General features: G+C 37.2%; 1 protein-coding gene across 2 annotated transcripts in view; it reads right to left on the bottom strand.

The window, feature by feature from the left end:
- iqsec3 (IQ motif and Sec7 domain 3) overlaps positions 1 to 19,845 on the bottom strand; it is a 101,461-nt gene that overhangs the window by 32,299 nt on the left and 49,317 nt on the right. For both annotated transcript variants that reach the window (XM_023952353.1, XM_023952352.1), the window contains exons 4-5: positions 11,796 to 13,045; positions 4,580 to 4,741 (exon numbers count right to left, since the gene is read on the bottom strand). In XM_023952353.1, the coding sequence (XP_023808121.1) occupies positions 4,580 to 4,741; positions 11,796 to 13,045 (1,412 nt within the window). The remainder of the gene's footprint in view (positions 1 to 4,579; positions 4,742 to 11,795; positions 13,046 to 19,845) is intronic.

The raw sequence follows: 19,845 nt of genomic DNA, 5'->3' as shown, positions 1-19,845 counted from the left end.
GATCAAAATATGAAATTATAGGATTTCATTTGCCTTTTATGCAGTTTACTTCATATATATCCACACTGGTTCAACTCAAATAAATGAATCTCTGCTCGTGTCCCCATCACTCTTCTTTTGGTAATGGAGATGGTTCGTTTAAAGAGATAAATTCCCCCTCAAATTCATTAAAACATACAAAAGAAAGCTGTGCAAGACTGCCTTTGACTCTGATCTTTTCTGTTTGTTGTACAGAAAGAAACAGTATTGTGCACACACATACACACACACATTACATTAAGATGGATCACAGTGAACAAAGAGAATTAATGGGGTAGGTACTTGAGTGTGACACATGCTGCTCCAGCAGAAAAAAGTCAAGACAGCTGAGTCTACAACATTGCCTCACACAGCATTAATCTAGCGTCATTACTAGAATTTCCAGCAATAATAATCACAAAATCTACTTGTACTACAGCTTTTTTCAAATGTGCACGTACTCCAACACAGTTTCTGTGTATTTTTTCACCTACTCTTGCTTCTGCTGTTGTAGAAATGGTCCTTACACATACACAGTATTGTACTGCTACACTAGTATTTTATCTGTTATATCCTAAATACTTATTACAACTATGTACAACAACCTTTCAATGCTATTTTCAGATTAGGGCAGTCCTAAGAGCTTGATTTATTTGAGCAATGGTGAAAATGGTTTCACACTCAGTAACTGAAGTTTGCTTTACATTGCACCTTTGAGAGTGGAACAAACGTTCAGTTACATTGTGAAGAACTTCTCAAAAGAGAACTTGCAAGGAAGAAGACAACTATAATTATCACTTAAGCCTGTTAAAGATTTTTTTATATTTCTGAATTTTTGTGCAAACTCCATCTAGAGGAACAGCACCTAGATACCTCTCTACTGGATAGCGGTTATCTATACCTCCTTTACATGAAACAGCAGTAACAATTATAAAAAATAATCACACTTAAACACTAACTTCTTATTTTTCCACAAACAACTACCAATACCGTAAGTCCTACTGTTGAAAGAAACCTTTGTCAGCACTTTTAAGGTTATGCTTATTCTGCAGTTCACAGCGAGCTGGACTCGATTTTCCTCTTGATTGTTTCTTAACTGTCTGATCTCCCTCATTGTCGTGACTCGCTTCCTCCCTCCACCACCTCCCTTCTCTTCCTCTTCCAGCTGTCAATGCTTCTTTAGGTGATACGGGCTGCACTAGAGACTGCTTGAAGCCGGAGTTCTTCTCCATCTCCTCCACTCTTTTCCTGTTTGCACATGCAGACACGTTTACTATCAGACTGTGCAGTTTTTTTTTCATTCATTGCAGTTAAATTACCACATCTGTTTGTGTAGTGTGGTTGAATCGAAGCAAATCCTTTTCAGATAATCAGGCAATTTTTGACAAAAATAATGTAAAAATCAAATGTGGATAAATATATAAGATGCAAAGTAAGCCTACCCACACTTCCCATCATCACAAAGACGTACATGGATCTATTCATCTGCAGGAGGATGCATCAGAACAGAGCGGAGCAGGGAAATTGTAGCCCGCCGATTGTTGCATATACAGTCCGTCACTGCAACAAGCTTTTTCCAACTGCATTTTTTTTCCATCTAATCCTGATTCATAATAATTTGAATAAAGAAATACCCACAAATACTAATTTTAAGATCAATTTTCTGTATCTATGTTCTCCATGAGAAGAATTCTACAAGAACATTTTAAAAAACACCAAAACCATTAAATTGTGTGCTGTGACCCTGTGCTCTCAAACACACACAGGGTCACATGGTTGCAGACTCATATCAAGACTCAATAAATCACCCTGAGAGATTTTCACATTACACTGCAATCCGTCGCTTACTCTCCTGTGACTACACTTTATCAAAAGTGCTCTCACACACACTTTGCACTCTCTCCTATCGTGTACCTCTTCAGCATCACTCCTCCTCCTCCTCCTCCTCCTCACCCCCTGCATGCTGTCGTTTGAAGGGCTGCAGAAAATCCTGCCTATGCATCCCAATGTCACCTGAACTGATAACATATTCACGCTGTGAATCGGTGTTGGAAACCTTAAGAGCATCAACCTGTTAATAAAACGGCTTTGCAACCATGGCAGTGTCCATTTTAAGAAAGAGCAGAGACTGAGAAAAAGCTGGACTGAGAGTGCAATGTCATGTTTGACCTTGAAAAAACCCTCAGCTGGGTACACTCTTAAGAAATGATGCACTGATGTTGTTGGCATTACACAGCGGTTTTAAATCAAATGCAATAAAAATCAATACAATTTGGTTTCTCCTGGGAAAAAAAAACAAGTTTTCTTCATAATAAATATTATAACACATTTTTGAATCAATAAACCCAGCATAACTAGTTACTTTTAAATGAAACAACCTTTTAACACGAAGGAGTTATTCCCAATGGAATTTCCGTTCTTTTGACTGGCTAAACCTGCACATAATTTGGAACTTTTGCAAAAAAACTTTACAGCAAATGAATATATGAAATGTTTGTCTGCTGTATGAGCTTCCTAATATCTGAGCAAGCATACTTGATTACCAGGCTTTTTTAAATAAAAACTCAACTCCCCAGTATTTTATGAAGGTTACTGTTTTATGGAGGGTCTCCTCTCCTCTTCCTCTATTCTGCATAATTTATTTATCATTTAGTTCTCCATGCCTATGCTTTGTGCAGTGCAATTATTGGAATGGTCCTCATGGTCTTCTGAGTGTTTTTGTTTTTGTAGAACTGATGCCCGCTGAGTATGAATTTTCATCAAACAAAATGTACACGTATATAGCATTTGTTTACCTTCCTTGAAAGCCCAAAGCGTTTTACAGTCACAGTCCCATTCACAGGCTCCACTGCCTAACACTGATGCCAACCGATAACCATTAGGGAAAATGTGGGGTTCAGTGCCCTGATCAGGGACACTTTGACCAAGGTGAGAACTGTACCTGAGATGTTCTGATCACAAGCTGACCACTCTACAATCTCATCACACCTGACCATGTGACAAAAAAAAATGTGTTGATTCTTAGCTGAATGTGGAATTTTGATTTGTTGATCAGTGACAGAATATATGTGTTGAAAATCTGAGTCTTTGGATTTGTGTGAGCACTATAGAAAGAAAAAACATGTCTCCATGGTTTTCTGAGGGCCTGAAAAGTATTTCTGAAGACATAAAATGTACGGGATTAATTTTACAGCTGTCAATCCTTTTACATTAGCACAATTCCATTTTGCCTCTGAAACTGTGAAAAGCACTGCTAGGATATATCAAGTCTAAACCGAATGTAACATTGTGTTACCATAACCCAAACTGTCAGCTGCAGTCTTCAGACAGATAGAAATAGAGTTGTTCAGTGCAATATAAGTAATTTTTTTTATGGTTTTGGCATAACACATTTGGGCATTTTAGGCAAAGGCATTTGCCGTGACAATTTACATCAAATAAAAATACCGACGTTTTTGAGAATGAGCTTTAAACTTGTTAGGAAATGTTTTCAACAATTATGCATCTTTTGTTTTTCTTGGAGAGATCTGTTAAATCTTAAAAGTGGGCGTTAGAAAAATAAATAAATGAAAAAAAAGTTAAATCCAAGGGTAGGTTCCCAGCTTCTTAATAGATTCTGAGCCAGATCCAATACACAAAACTCTAATAGCATTAAAGTTCCACAGTAAGGTTGTTTGAAAATGCATTTATATGCAAATAAGCACTAATGGTAATGTGTTTATGAATATTACATGCCATTCAATCTTTAGGAATGCTGCACATAATGATCTGCTAGCATTCTGAAATTGCAAAATAAGTTCTTTAAATGCTAAATGAAAATAGTAGGCGAGTCTACAATGATTGTTTGATGGTGGTCAGCTAATCAAGGTAATGGTAACTGGCTAACTGATTCATAGAAGTCTTTTATGCATCCACTGGCTCCTTTTGAAGCTGGCCAAGATTATGTAAGGCTAATCTGAGCATGTCCAGCTACACAGACGGTTTTACCTTAATGAGAAATTAAAAGTCAAGGTATTTTGACCTTGACTAATATATTTTCCACTAGTCTTTTCATAATCACATCGCTATCCCAGGTAGGGTTCTTTCTTATTAAAATGTCCTTGGAAAAACAGAGCTCTTTGTGTCTGTGCTTGACTGACAGTAGCTGGCAGCCTGCCCGCTGACCCTCGGGGATGGAGAGACACAGTAAACATGTTTGTGGTGTAGCGCTGGTGTCACAGGAGGACAGTTTGTAGTTCAACCAGAATTTGAAAAAGCAGGACCACCTCCGAATCTAGCAGGACCAAAGTGACATTTGCACATGCATTTACATGCTGTTAATTGTGCTGCAGCTGTCAAGCTGCTAATTAGGTGTCTGGCCTGGAAACTAATGTGAGAACTTCTTTGCTGGTTAGCTCTTATTTGTTATTGCACTGAACATTGAAGTATGTCAAAGTTTGGAACCAAAGCGAACATCTTAGTAGTCTCAACTTTACAATACAAATATTAACCTGCAAGACAAAGCATGTCCTGCTTGAATGTGTTAAATAATTAGGATTTCAATATTATGGTTAGCACTTACTCCAGAACCTCTCTGTTGAAGGGCTTCTTGCTGTTCCCAAGGAACTCTCCAATCATCTGTCGACTCAGTCCCTTCCTCTGCAGCAGGAAGTGGGCTACACCGATGGGCGTGTCTGGGATGAAACCACGTGAGATCAAAAACTGAAGGCCCTTGTCAGGGTTCCTGCACCAAATGAAGGAAACAACATAAAACAAAAAAAAGATTTAAGCAAAGGTTAGCCTCTGCAAGGGTTGGATACATGACATTAGACAATCGTTTTTCTGGAAATAATTTAGCTTATTACCTTGAGTTATTAGTTTAGTAACATGCGGGTTGAATATGAGTCAGGGGCAAAATAAAAACAGACAAAGATTTTCCAACTGAAAAAGCAAGACACTTATTTGTTGTCAGTATAGCCACAATTAAGATCTTTTTCAAATTAATATTGACTCAGACACTCATAATAACTTTGACCAATCCCAAGTTAAGATATTTATTTTACATATCTAGATATTTATTGAAAAGCTGCTCACAAAACATTTGCGGCTGAGATATAGAAGCTTTACGTCTAAACATGTCAGTGACTGTCTATTGAGAATGAACCATGGTTTATTAAATCCATAGGATGAGAGAAAAGCAATAACTTTCATCAAGAAATGTTATAATATTTCAAAAATGATGGCTTGATGACTTTTACTAGGTCAGTACTGGAGTTAAAGCTGTGGGTGATCTGCTTCTGTGACCAAATGTGAGGAGAATTGCTGACTGACTCAGAAGTTCTGCTGGAGGCTTTTGGAGCGTATTCTGGACATATCCCTGGTGCTTTAAAAATGTAATTCAGTTCACCAAAATGACAAAATAATTGGAGAATCTAAAGTGACATATAGTCAAAGATATGTTTAAACTGAAACAAAAGTTGGATTACAGAAAAAGAATTACAGAAAAATATAAATATTTATTTAATTTTTAAGCCTGTGGAGGGAGCAGACACAAACTGCAGTGTCACATATATCAAACAGAATTTCCTGTCAATAACATTTCTTATTTATATGCAAAAAATAGATTTTCCAAAGACAATGATTCATATAACTGTTAAAAATGAAATCTTTGTCAAATATTGAATGCAGAATGTCTGGGATTCCTTTGACAATAATTTATCAATACAATCTGCTGTTTTTGCTGAGCCATTGGGTTTATTTAAATGCTTATTTTTGCAGTAAATTGTCCCAACACATATTATGTCCTATAAATAATTGTCTTCCAAAATAATTCCTGCCAAGGGATAAATTTCAGTTAACTGCATGACGGGATTAGACGTGTGTTAACCGAGGAGTTATATCTTAACTATTTATAACCCTATTAAAGGCAGAGGATAGAACCTCCAGGGAGAACACTGCATTATTGTGACAATTTTTCCACTCATCCTCTGTTTAATCTACAGCCTTTACATGAGAAAGGTCTGTGTGTGTGTGTGTGTGTGTGTGTGTGTGCATCTTCATCTGTGTGTGTACTAGCTAATGGGCTTACTAAGGCGAGGAGAAGGAAGAGGGACGATATGGAAGGAGGAGGCTGGAAGGGGACCAGACAAAGCAGATGTGCTGCAATGAGGACGGATGAAAGCAGGCCGGGCCGCCTGAGAGCACTGTGCTGAAATCCTCCACACTCTCTCAGCTGTTAGCTTGCCCTCTCGGCTGAAAGTGAAGCCTCGCCAAGTCACTTTGGCAGATATCGCTCATGTGATGTTTGCCCAACAACAGATGGATTCCACATGGTTGTTATTATTCAAAACAAGGACTGAATGAAGGCGAAATCACAAGAATGAGCTTTTTGTTTCAACGTGAGAAGAACAAATTCACCATCTTAGGTCTAAATTTGACAATTCAGCAAGAAAAACTGATTTTGTTTTAGTCTAAAGGTGCATTAGGTTCTCATCATGGTTTGAAGGAGACTAAATTGAAGATGTGCTATACAAAGTCAATGTGGACTGTAATATATACAATGATCATGGTATTTCTGTGTTTTAGTTTTGATCTTTGACACATTCCAGTTAACACAAACACAAAGACTTTGAGAAAACACAGAGAAACCTGGAAGACTCACTACACCAAAGCTACACTATAAGATAAAACTAATCTTGTTCACTGACAGAACTAAAATCTTTGAATGGGAGCTTAAGGCTTTTTCATTCTCTTACCAAACACAGTTTGTTTTCTAACTTTATTCTTTTCTCACAGCTCTGACAGTGAAGCTCGCCACACTTGTTCTCTGCACATCACCTGGAAAGACCTTCATTATGTTGTTTGGGAAATGTTGTGATTGGTTAAAAAATGATAGTGGTGGTTAATAGAGAAAACATTGCGTCATCAGTGTCATTTGGAAATCAAACAGCAAATTTTATAACACTGAATGTCCAACAACTTTTTATTCTCTTTTTATTGGAATAATTATTTTATTTTAACACCTTTATTCTTTGAACGTGCGCTTTAATCTACTAAGTGAGTGATTTGATGGGTGTATGGAGCAGACTGCTATGTAATTTTCCCAGGGATCAATAAAGTATCTATCAACAAACGACGCCTCGCATGAGTCACAAGAAGTGTTCCTCCTTCTTTGCTTATCTTTTCCTCCATCGACCTGTAACTCCCAACCTTGTTAAAAACGTGTAAAAAAAAAAAAACAAGTCCGACACCGATACATTTAGTAACTTAAGAGTGTTTACAATAACACAGTGCCGTGCTCCTGTTATCATTTTGTTGACTGTCTACTTTTCTTTTTCGACTCCTATTCTGATACCACATTTTATGGCTGCATAATTTACTGCTAATAGACAGCTGTTCAGTTGGCCGCGCGTCTTAGCTTCTGTTTATAGCTGACATCAGAGCTTTACTGTCAGCACTGGAGATGAATCCAGCTCTGTTCCATTACCAACCGGAGGAAGATTGATGACTGGTTAACCCATACTGCAATTTTCTGAGTGGAAGCATCGATGTGTGTTGCATTTGTGAAGACTTGTAAATCTGATGCTGAACAAAACTGCTCTTGACTAAAGAAAAAGGCTAAAACATGGTCAGGACAGCTTTGACCTTCCTGATTAACATTGTTTTTGGAAGTGTCTCTTCTTCCATGTACTGAAGTTTAGAGTTGCAGTTTGGGGAGTTTAAAAAACGGTTTTCTTTATGCTTGTTTAAATAGAAATAAAGCAAAATCCAATAGAATAAAAACTTTAAAGATCATTTTTATAGTTCAATGCCATGCAATATACAAGGTGAAAATTGTACTCTGCTCTGCAGTAAATTACAGTAGAAATGCTTCTAGTTTGCCATCTGGATTTCAGAGTTTATAATTACAACCTAGGATGTTCGGCACTAGGGGCAGAATTTAAATTAGAATTTAAAAAAGCCTCTTTAAACAAACACCCACGACTAACAAACACACAACTACGTTGGTGTTTTTGTGCAGCTTTTGAATTCCTATCGGGGAAAACTGCTCAGAAGGAATTCACAAGCTTTGCTGTGTTAATTAGTCCCGGCTGACATGTATTTATATGTCTCTATCAAGCTTTTTTTTAGCTTCATAAATCTGACCATGCTTAGATTTCATGCATGTTTTCATACAAGCTCCTCTGATATGTAATCAATCTCTTTACCTAAAGCATGCCTGTAAGTAAGGAGTCACTCATTTGGATGCTTAATACGATGAAGAGAAATCTAATCGGTGAACTTCATTTAAAGTTCTTTTTGCAAACTCTCTTTTGAAGGTTTGCCACTGCAGCCCCTTCGTGCGACGTCCTTACCACACACTCTCCTCCCATAACGCAAACATTGTTATTCCAGCAGGAAACTTTACCAAGTGGTCTTTCTGTCAACCTTTTGTCAGAGCTGCCTCTTTGTGTCAGCTTCAATACACTCTCTGGCTGCTGAGATGTATCTGCATCTCTTGCTTGTTCACTATCCTCCCAGAAGTGCACAAAGAAGCTGAAAGGTGCTTATTTCACCTTCTAATTAACTGCTATTAACCCAAAATCACAATATCTGCAGCACGGTTCAGCTATTGGAAGATGTTTTACTAAAAATATATGAAACTCTTCAATTGCAGGAACAAGAAATACTGACAGGAACAAGATTTATTAGTTTTTAAATTTTAATCCTATATATATGAGCCTGTATATTATTTGCTTCTGAGTATTTTAGTTTTGTATTTATGTGTATGTTTTCACATTTATTTTATACATTTTTAAAAGCTAATAATTAAATAATAAAAAGGAAAATATTACAATTTTTGGAACATTTTGCACATTCATGCCTCGTTGAATGTGTTCAAAATGCCCCTTCATATGTTTGATAACTTTTATTGAATAAGAGGTCACATCAAATTTACTTGAAACATGTTGAAGCAAATTCCTCAGGATTAAAGGCTTTTAGGTCAAATAAATTGATGTAACCTATTATGTCATATCTGTTGTCACCATAGCAACTCCTCTTTCTTACCTCTCCCTGCTGCTATGTAACCAGCTTGCATCTGTCTGCGGCATACCTGAGGAGGTTCTTATCAGGTTTGAACTTTATCACACTTCACAGGTCACTGAGTGCAGATCCAAGCCGGAGACATGAAGCTGCTACACAAGCTTGTATAATAAACCAGACAAGCCCATTATTTTGCGTTTCATCATTTTTCAATAAAACTTGAAAAAATTATTCTAGCTTTAGAAATGTCAGTTGATTATTTGACAAGTATCAATTCTATTGTACTTTGAAAGTTCCATTTTTCTTGTGTGGCAATAACAATTCATTTAATTTTAGGTATAACTATTAAGAAACCCAAGGACACGGTACAGAACAAAATAAATAAGTTATTTCATTTTAAAGCTCATGAACCCCCATGGTGATGAGCTGAGCATATTCATTTATCTTGTCATTCATTTTCTACCGTATTATCCCTTTTGGGGTCGCGGGGCTGCTGGAGCCTATCCCGGCTACTTGTGGGCGAAGGCAGGGTACACCCTGGACAGTTCGCCAGTCTGTCGCAGGGCCACAATCACACACCCATTCACAGTCACACTCACACCTATGGACAGTTTAGATTAACCAATTAACCTATGAAGCATGTTTTTGGACTGTGGGAGGAAGCTGGAGACCCCGGAGAGAACCCATGCATGCATGGGGAGAACATGCAAACTCCACACAGCTCCACACATGCAAACTCCACAAAGCGGGGGTGTCAAACTCATTTTCACCGAGGGCCACTTCAGCATAGTGGCTGTCGTCAAAGAGCCAGATAAAACTTATACACGTGACTAAATGTAATGAAAAATAAATGTAACTACTCTGTAATGTTAAATAATTCTGTGACAATTGCAGTTGCATAGAAAACATATGTTTGCTTGTTACTCTAGCATAAATCCTTTTACATTTGATTCTGTCAGGTCAGATTACATGGTTAGTCAAAGGAAATTGGTTATAAACCAGAATTTGAATTGCAAAGATGTGTCATAACAGAAAAGGCAGGTGCTGTGAAAATTTTCTATTTTTCGCCATTATGAATTTGCACAAAAAAGTGTTTAGTTGTAGGCTACAAAACCCTGCAAGTGGCTACAGCAAAAAGTGTCAAAATTTGCTTAGCTGGAAGTTGATGTCAGTAATTATGCATTACATGATTTTAAAGTTGTTATTTTAAAAGCAAGTTCATTTTTTCTCCAGAACTGACTCTACTGATAAAAATGTAAAATAAAAACATGGCTGTGTTCATGTAAACTGTGTTTTAAAGCTCAATTTCAGACTAAATCTCAAGCCTGAAGTACCAGCAGAAAGTGGGTCTTAGGGTGTGTTTAGAATGGAAAAATCCTTTTTTTCAGAACGAGTCCCAAACTTGTGTTTTGTCTGTATTCAGACTGGAAAAGCAGGCATGCTGCAAGGCGGTTACGGCAAGGAGACGTGCTGAGTGTGTTTTAATTCAGAGGATGCTAGCAACTGCAGCGCTGAGGAGACGGTGGGTATGAACGTAGGCTGCTAAGCGTTTATGACATATAGACTGTCGAGAAAAAAGTGAAACGCAATGAGTGTAACGTTGAAAATTGATTTAATGAGCCTGTATTCATCCAACCACATTTCAATGAGTTGTTGTGTCTCATCGTTGTGGTGTTATGAAATTTTTTTTTATTTCTTTTAAAATATTAGGGAAGATTTAGTAAATGAAAGGTAAATAAAGGAAAATATTACATTTTTGTGAAATGTAATGATCTCCTTTTCTTTTTTTATTTAATTACTTTAAGATCATTTGTAAGGAACTAAGGTGGCTTTTAGGATGATGTCAGAGACACAGAAAAGCATTTAAGAAGCGTTTTCAGCTGTGTTAAAATAAATATTCTAACAAATAAATAGCTAGACTCTTCTTCTGTTTGATATCACCACAATTGTCGCTTTACATTTGTCTGCGGCTCATCTGTTGTTTCATTCCTACTCAATTTACATCCGCTACAGTGGTCGCTTTGGTCCAGTTGCTCTGCTCGAGGCACGGATTGTATTCAGACTGAGGATTCTCAGAGCAAAAGAAAACAGAAAAATGAAAGTATCATTCTAAAACATTTTTCTGTGTTTCAGTATCACTTAAAAAAGCCTTAACGGTATTTTCTTAACTCAGCTACAGTAAGTTCCTAAATTAGACAATACCCAAACTGACATGCAAGAGTGACAGTTTGACATGAGGGGGTCCTGAGAAGTGGTTGACAGCTACCATCTCTCCTTACCACCATGTTGGTGTAAATCCCTAACAACCCTTTTTCCTAATCTGTTTTATTTCACACAATTCTAGCACTTAGACTTTAGTTTCCTTGCACTTCTTTTTCTTGATAATTAATTTGCCTCTCTTTTGATCTTTGTTTTTGCGTCTACTTGAGTAGAAAGAGACTTCTGTGCAAGTTTGGTACTTCATCATCCACTCTGAAAGCTTCCGTTAGAAAAAAGTGCTGACTTTGTTGTTTTTAAGATCAAAGGCACATGAAACAGCTATGAGCTTTAAAAAAAATCCCATTGTTCATACCATTACCCATTTCTAATGCTTACTTCTACAAAATGCAATACACTTTTTATTTTAATTTGTTAAACTAAATTAAAATATGATAGAAAACCTTAAAATTGCAGTCAACAAACCAATCTATGCAGTCGCAAGTAATAAAGCTCCTTTTAGTTTTAAAACTGACGGCACAAATATATTTGGTGAAATCATGAAAAGGTGTACTCACACATTGAAGAGGTTGAGGCCGATGCGGTAAAGGCGTTTTCTCATCACGTCTGTGGACAGCGTGGGGGATTTACAGCTGGCGGGGTTCTCACAGTGGTAGCGTGGCAGACTCAGGATCATGGCCTGCAGCGCCTCCTTGGAAGAGGTTTCTGATGTTGAGCGTGCCTCTGTGGACGTGCTGCTGCTGCTCATCTGCTCTGAACTGTTGTCTGCTGTCTCAGAACCACATCTGTTAACGTCAAGTGCCTCTACAACAGGAGAGTTCGCTAACAGTGCAGCCTCTTGCGGTGGAGGGGCGTAAGCGGCTTCATTTGGTGGAGGTGGTGGTGGTATGTCCTCCAGGTCTGGAGGTGTAGCCATCTTATCCAGAGGGGTTAGGGGAGGTTGATCCCCTAGCTCCTCTTCACTAGGAGGTGGTGCAGGAAATTCTACATCCTGCTCAAACTCGTCCGTCTCAGGTTCTGGGGGGGGTGGAGGCTCTTGGGGTGGTGGTGGGGGATCTACAGGTTCAGCTGGAGTCTCTGGAGGAGGAGGAGAGGTCTCTTGGAAGGAGCCAGGTGGGACAGGCTCTGGTGTGGAATTTGTTGTGGTCGTAACGGTGGTGGAGTCTCCAGTTTGTTGGCTGCAGCTTCCGAGGGTGACGGAGGTGGATGACTCCATGACTGATGACGAAACTCGAAAGTTCTGACTGTCAATTTGCACCGTTACATCCCGAAACGCCATCATCAGCTTACTTGCACTTTTTGATAGATCGTTTGGGTCTATCACACTAGGGGGAACGGTTGACTGTCCCACACTGCCTCCTTCTCCCGGTGCTGCCGCAGCTTTAGCAAAGGAGTCTGCGGTGAACTGATAGGTGCCACCCTCTTGCAGAGAACACATGGTCTTCAGGCTCCAGTTGCTAAGGGCATCATCTATGGACTTTGCGAGTGACTGGACCTGTTCACTGAATGAGTCTTCCAGGTCGGTCAGGGTTCCACCAACAGTGGCAGGCAGAGATGGTGAGCGGACCAATGGGATGCCTGCCAAACTGCAGCCTTCTGCCAGGGCCCGTTCAGCAGAGAAACCCTCTGTGTTTTGTACTCGGACCTTGCGCAGGGAGATCCGTCGAGGAAGACGACTCTCCAGAAGGGAATTGCGGATTTTCTCAAAGTTTTTGCTGAGCTGGTACTGGCGAAAGGCGGTCTGGATCTTGCAGGCTGCACGGCGGGAGATGAGGTGGCCACCGTATTTTTGCTCTAGCATTTCGATCTAAGAGACACAGGACAGAGAAAATACAGAAAAAGAAAAAAAAAACAACAATAAGTGGTGGATATTTTACTGTGTTTTGGAATCAATTCACATATTTTAAGACTTTCATGATGAGCGATGGAAAAAGATTAAACATAAACTGCAGAATAAGGATTTATAATAAGAGAAAAGACTCTTTATCATAGTCTACATTAATCCTTGAATTAATTGAAGGAGTATGTCTGCCACATACACATCTGTGACACATCGAATTTCCACAGTGGGTATAAAAAGGCTTTTAAACACAATATAAAAAGTATATATATATATATATATATATATATATATATATATATATATATATATATATATATATATATATATATATATAAGGCAAAGAATTCTGTCTTTACTTAAAACTTTAAACAATGATCTTCTTCTTCTGTTTTTCAAGATGGCTTTTACAAAGCCAGAAAGATTTCTACATAAATGTGAGAGTGCAGCTGCTTGCTGGCAATCTTTTCATTTCAATTTAAAAGAAACAACAACAAAAAAACTTATAATATATGAATTCCATTTAGAACTTCTTTATAGCACTTTACATTGCCTCAAATTCAATCAGCTATTATTCTTGTCTTTGGAAAAAAATTCTCTAAAGCAATGGAAAATGGACAGAGATATAATAGAAATGTGCTCATGTAGCTGTGAATCAAACCCTTGAAGAAAAGTAGATTTTCCTAGACAAATCAGAGTGTGGGTATCTTTGGAAGTACCCAGAATAGGCATTTATCTCCTCAACTCTCTCTGAGAACATTCAGTTTAAATCGGTGACGTCAATTTTTGTTTGCTTTTAATCAGAAAGACTGGAGAATATTTCAGCTTTCACCTAATTATTGGAAAAAAAAGTGTTAGATGACATACATGATTAGCTTTAAATTTAAAGTTGTTTTTTTTAAATGACTCACTTCTTTGAAAGTTGTGTTTTTAACATGTTCTTGTGGAATGTTTCACATGATGGATGACAAATTTAAAGAAAAATTACACTTAAAATTAAATTTCTGAGTATTTCTTTATTCAAATTGTAGAGAGTTAGGAGCAGATGAAAAACTGCAGTTGGAAAAAGCTTGTAGATGTGACAAAGAACATACAATGGCTAGCCGTAAGCTCCCTGCTCTGCACCATTCTGATGCATCCTCGTAAAGACAAATAGATCCATGTACTTGTTTATTTGTCTCATCTGAGCTGGTATCTAAATCAAAACTGATATTGTTTATTGTTTATCATTTTTGTTGCATCGATAATAATAGCTTGGGGTTGTGAGGGGCCAGAGAGGGTGTAAACAGATTGATGATGGGAAGTAGGGATGGAATTTCTCTACACAAACAGTCCCGCCCACAACTCAAATGATATAAAATAAACTCCTACCACTTTGCAGAAAATGTCGTAGAAAATTATTTATTTTGGCTAAAAATGCCATAATAATTCAAATCCCATTGGGATCGCTGTTTAAAATGGACCAAAAGATGATTGGGGTGGAACTTTAAAGCCTTGTTACCACTGAGCGGTCTGGTCTGGTTCAATGCAGTCCAGTCTGGTATTCTGAGCGTTTCTATTATAAACTGGACTCATTAAACCGGACCAAATCCTACCATTTGTGGGCCCCCATTGACTGTAAGTCCAAAGAGAAATGAACCAGTTAGGGCCCAGCCCCTGGTGAAACTCGTTGATTGGCTGAAGGTCATAACGACAAAAGAAAGCTCCAAGAAAGCGGCTGCATGATCAATATATTCAACCAGCATGCGCCGTGGAAACACTTACTTTAATTGGCTGGATCATTTTAAATCACACCCTACCACCATAATAGTATTGCACATGCTGGTCTATGTCTCCTTCAGTTCTGCTAACTTTTTGGGAAAGTTTCATCATAAATAAATTGTTCTCCAGCTGTGGTGTGACAACCAACTACTGACTTTCATCACTTAATTACCTTTAAATTAATTTAGTGGTCAAAGTCACCAAACCACCTTAAAAAGGCAGTGAAGTGCTCAGCTTTACAGGATGCAGCCCGTCATTGTCAGTGAAGAAGCCAAATCACACACAAAGCTCCTCACAACAGTGGAATGACACCGAAAATCCATCTTTTCTGCTTCATTTACATTTCTCTGCAGTCTTTGTAAGCAAAGTGAAACGTAGTACGAATATTAAGGATGTTCCTGAAAAGGACGCCAGTTTACAGCTTCGCTGTACCTGTTGATTGAGACTGCAGCAGCTCTCAGTGAAACCAAGCATTCTAGAAATGTTCGAAATCTGCATATTGGGTAGTTTTGCTTTGGCATGTGCATTTAAAACAAACAAACAAACAAACAAAACATTTGTAGCCTTATCTGGCAGAGGAACTTAATTCATCACCAATGGTAAATTAAATGTGATTGATGTCTTTTTTTTTTAAAGTGTCCTTACTTGAAGTACATTTGCAGTCCAGAGGTGCCCTTGAGTTTAATAACAGACCACCATCATCTCTAGCTTTGATTAACTGCAGCAGCTGCCGTTACTTGTCTTGGTTTTCATGGTAAGTTGGGTGAGCAAATACCAATAGAAGTATTTAAGTCACGTTGCCTTCTCACTTAGTATCAGATTTACTGTACTTTGCTGCCCAAATGGAAATACAGTCAGATCGAATTGGAATTTACTTATAAAAAACTTTAAAATGCTACTTTATAAATAGGGAAAAAATACTGATTTGTACAGTTCCTATACAGCAATTTGTATATTTAAAATTTAGGTCTAAAAAATCTCTTATTTTTAATTTTATTTGTGTTCAACAGGTATATTAATATGCCTTTTCCCTATTTCCAAAATACCTACTTTTTTGTGAGTTCTTGGGAATTGTAATCATTAACTTAAAATAAAATGCTTGTACCTTCAAGTTTAGACTCTTAAGTTCAATTTAAAGCTGTTTGCCTCTTCTGTATAGTTGCAAAATGCCAGCAAACATCAGATGATTACTTTTCTTTCAGGCCTAATGGTTTTGTATATATTTTTGTGCGACCAAGCACGAAAAATTCATGTTGGCCGCACGTTGCATATTGTTGCATTGCCTGCACGTATTTTAAGTGCATCCAAGGCTAAATGTTGTTGGTTGCATGTATGAACTTAACCCTAACCCTTCCTCCAGGTTCAGGCGGCCAAGAGAACAGTTCTGCACTTAGCAAAATGTAAGAATTTATTAAGGTGTAGTTTGGCCTTCCAGTGAAATAATTGCATTTTTTAATTAGTCATAAGGACATTTTATGCCAGAAAAATAAAAATAACAGTGAATAAATTTACACTGACATGACAGGTGAACTAAGGGTGAGTACGAGAAAGAGGTTGTGAGACAAATGGCTACATCTTAAAATCTCCCCAGATTTGGCTTCCCAGTTCCTCTCATCACTTGGGTGAGCTCTGCAGAGATTATGCCTGAAGACACAGTGAGTTGAGAGAACAGTGGTGGCACTGCTCAGCTCACCCACAGTCTCTAAATCAGTTTTGACAGGCAGATCAGCACCAAGCTAACCCTGTTCCTCTCTGAGAGAGGGATGAAAAAGACACTGTAAAACACAGAACCAAGCAAAACTAAATTTCACACCTCAAACTTAAATATATTATGAATTCGATTGGAGCTACATACAATCTGTTAGGGAAGGTCAAACTCTAGAAAAACGATTTAATAGCAAGATGACATAAGATAAATGGAAGGTAAAAAAGAGATAATTGAGGTACATTTGATTTGTAAAATATTTATTTAGTAAACAGTAACTTACAATTTAACTTTTTTTTCTTAGGAAAACTCAACATTAGACCAAATGGTTTTTGCATCCAGATTCTATAAATTATCTTTTTTTTAACCTGAAATTTGAAAATGAATGTGCAAAGTAGAAAAATTCTGATCATTTTCCGTCACTTATCAAAGTCTGTCATTTAATTTGGTTTTCTTGGGGAGTTTCTTGTGTGTAACTTTTGACATCTCTGATCGTTGCTTCTTTATATTGTCTTTTTAGACTCTGTTGTCATCAGGTGTTGTTTCTGCCTGAGTCTGGTTTGCCACTGCTGAGCCCCCCTTCTCATTGGTTTGTATATGAGTTTGGCTTTCACAAGTAGTCCTGGTTTATTTGCTTCTCTGCTTATTCTTATGCTTCATTTGGATCCTTACTTTAAGGAATAAATGTAAATCTCACAACTTCCAAATGGGAGGTTCCCCTTGCAGAGCTTGAGAATCATTCCTTAACTGACCTCCACATGTAATTGCAAATCAAAGCAGTGTTAGAATATGGAACTGGACACTCTTACCAGAGTTTCTCATTGGTTCCTGCAGCAATTTAATTGACCTTGTTAATCAGAAAAACTGTCGAGCAGGAGTCATGCTGTCACTAAATACTGTTCTCTTCAATGATTTGCATTTAAGCATCCTTGACTGAACAAATGGAAACTAGTTTTTGTAAGTAAAACAGCAAAATCTTAAGATTTTAAATATTGCTTGATTGATGAGAAAAATGCAAAGTGATGCTAATTAGCTTTCAGATTAATGCACACGGCACAGAAGCATTTGCATGATTAAGGTGATAATTATTTTACTTCACTAAAGATATATGAAAATACTGACTGTCTTCCAAAGGAAGCACAACAATAACTAGTCTTTCTAGTTTTAAAAATAATGTTCTGGTAATTTTTTTATAATAAAAAATCCAACCAATATTTTGGATTAAAAAAAATTAAATATTAACCTTTTTTTTTGCTGTTTATTGCTGCAATATAATCCAGTGCTTTGAAAATGAAAAAATATATACATATCCGTGCAAGTATTATTATTGTTAGTTAAAAATATACGACTGTACCTAATTGCATTATTTAAGTTTCATGGAAACATGCCATGTTTTCTGGAGCTTTTGTTTGCCAAGATAAATTCTCCATGTTGGGGTTTTACCACAAGCAATCAAAGAATCACCTGGCAGATCCAATTACTCTGACATTGATCTGAAGCTCCATCAACTCCCCCCTACAACCCGCACCTGTTCAGACAGAAGATCAATCCAGCTGATTTCGTATCTCAAGCTTCGCTGACAGCGAGAAAGCCGAAAAGAGCCATTTTTCAGATGTGAGATTAAAAGAATGAGAGAATAAGCGAGAAGGAGACACGAAGAGGTTAAAAGAACCTTGATCCCCGATTAGGGAATGATGATAGAAGTAAGTGAGTGAAAATGGAGCTGACAGAGAGTGTGACATGTAACAAAGCTCTAGTTTAGACACAGGGTCTCTTAAAAGTTTAGTTTGATTGTATTTCAGATCAAATGTTTTGACTACTCACGTTTTATTTTAGTAAAACTAGTAAAAGAAAATGTTCATAAAACTCCAAAAATAAAAGCCCATCCTTCCATTAGAAATATTAAACATGTTGGTAAATTTCATCTCATTTAAGAAATGGAATAGGTGGAACTAGACTTTGTTTGACCATTGACTATGACTTGGCTCCATTAGATTTGTTCACTTTTGAGCTTGTCTAATGTGAGTGTAAGTTATGTAGTTGTTGAAGGACACAAATCCAGAACAACAGGTAGCAGGGAATGCAACTTCAAAATTAAAACCGGCAACGGTTGACTTAAAATACCCCAAAAAATAACTACCATAGAACAACTGCACCAAAATGTAAAAGGAAGAAACAGAAATAGAAAGTATGATCAGACAATGTGGCAAAAGTGCCAAAAAGAGTAATTCTGGGAACAGTTGATATATTAATAAACTTCAATGGGGTGGTGAACAAAATACATATAAATAGGTAAAAAAATAAATTAGAGTAAAACAGGAAAGAACAAAATCCACTTAAATGCAAAAAAGAACTAAACATCAAAGGCCAAATAAAAAGTAAAACAAGGAAAAGGAAAAAGGTCACACATCCTCACAATTTCCTATCATGTTATTGTGTTCATTTTTCTGTTGCATGGTAGTTTTGCAGGCAGTGTAGCTTTCAGACAAGTTTCCTTATGTTTCCCACAGAAATGACAGAAGCCCAGATCATCATTTCTGAACTGATGCCCTTCACAGTGTATTTGAGCCGTTTTGCTCCTATTCACTGTTCATAAAAAAATATATATATTTATACAGTGTATATTCTAACACTATGTATATATATATATATATATATATATATATATATATATATATATATACATATATATATATATATATATATAAATGTTCAGTTGAAATAGCTCATCTAGATCTAGTATAAAATTGTCTGATTTTTGTTTGATCAGTGACTGATCAGTGAAATTTTTTATCTTGTTATAACTTTCCCCCTTTCACTGTCTTGTAACAGTTGTTCCTTTGTCTTTAGGTTTTTCTGTGTTTGCCTTGTCGTCTTAATCATAAATGTATGACCAGGAGTGGTCATACCTAAACAAGAATTATGAAAACCAATTGGTCCGCTGCAGGCAGTCAAGGGTGAAGCTACAAAGGTTTGGCCTTTTTGGAATAAGGTGGCCCAACGTGGGTAAAACTATCTCAAAAGATCTGCCTTTGTGTTTCATTTCTTCATGTTTTCAGTTCTCTGTTGTGTAATAGTTAGGAAATTTGTTGTGAAAATTAACAATTTTCAAAGATTACTTATTTCTCTTGGGTAAACTATACACAAGCTCATCAGGGTAACTTAATTAAGTTCAAATTATCAAAACTATAAAATCACAACTGCAGAAGAGACAAACTTGAATACATTGTGCATCTTTGCTAAAAGATGTTTGAAAGGCTCTGTAATATGTTGTTTCTCCTCCTGCATGTTTTAGTCCATA

Source organism: Oryzias latipes, chromosome 23, assembly GCF_002234675.1.
Source record: "Oryzias latipes chromosome 23, ASM223467v1".
Taxonomy (NCBI): Eukaryota; Metazoa; Chordata; class Actinopteri; order Beloniformes; family Adrianichthyidae; genus Oryzias; species Oryzias latipes.
Note: the sequence above shows the minus strand (reverse complement) of the source record. Positions and strands in the feature narration are given on the sequence as shown.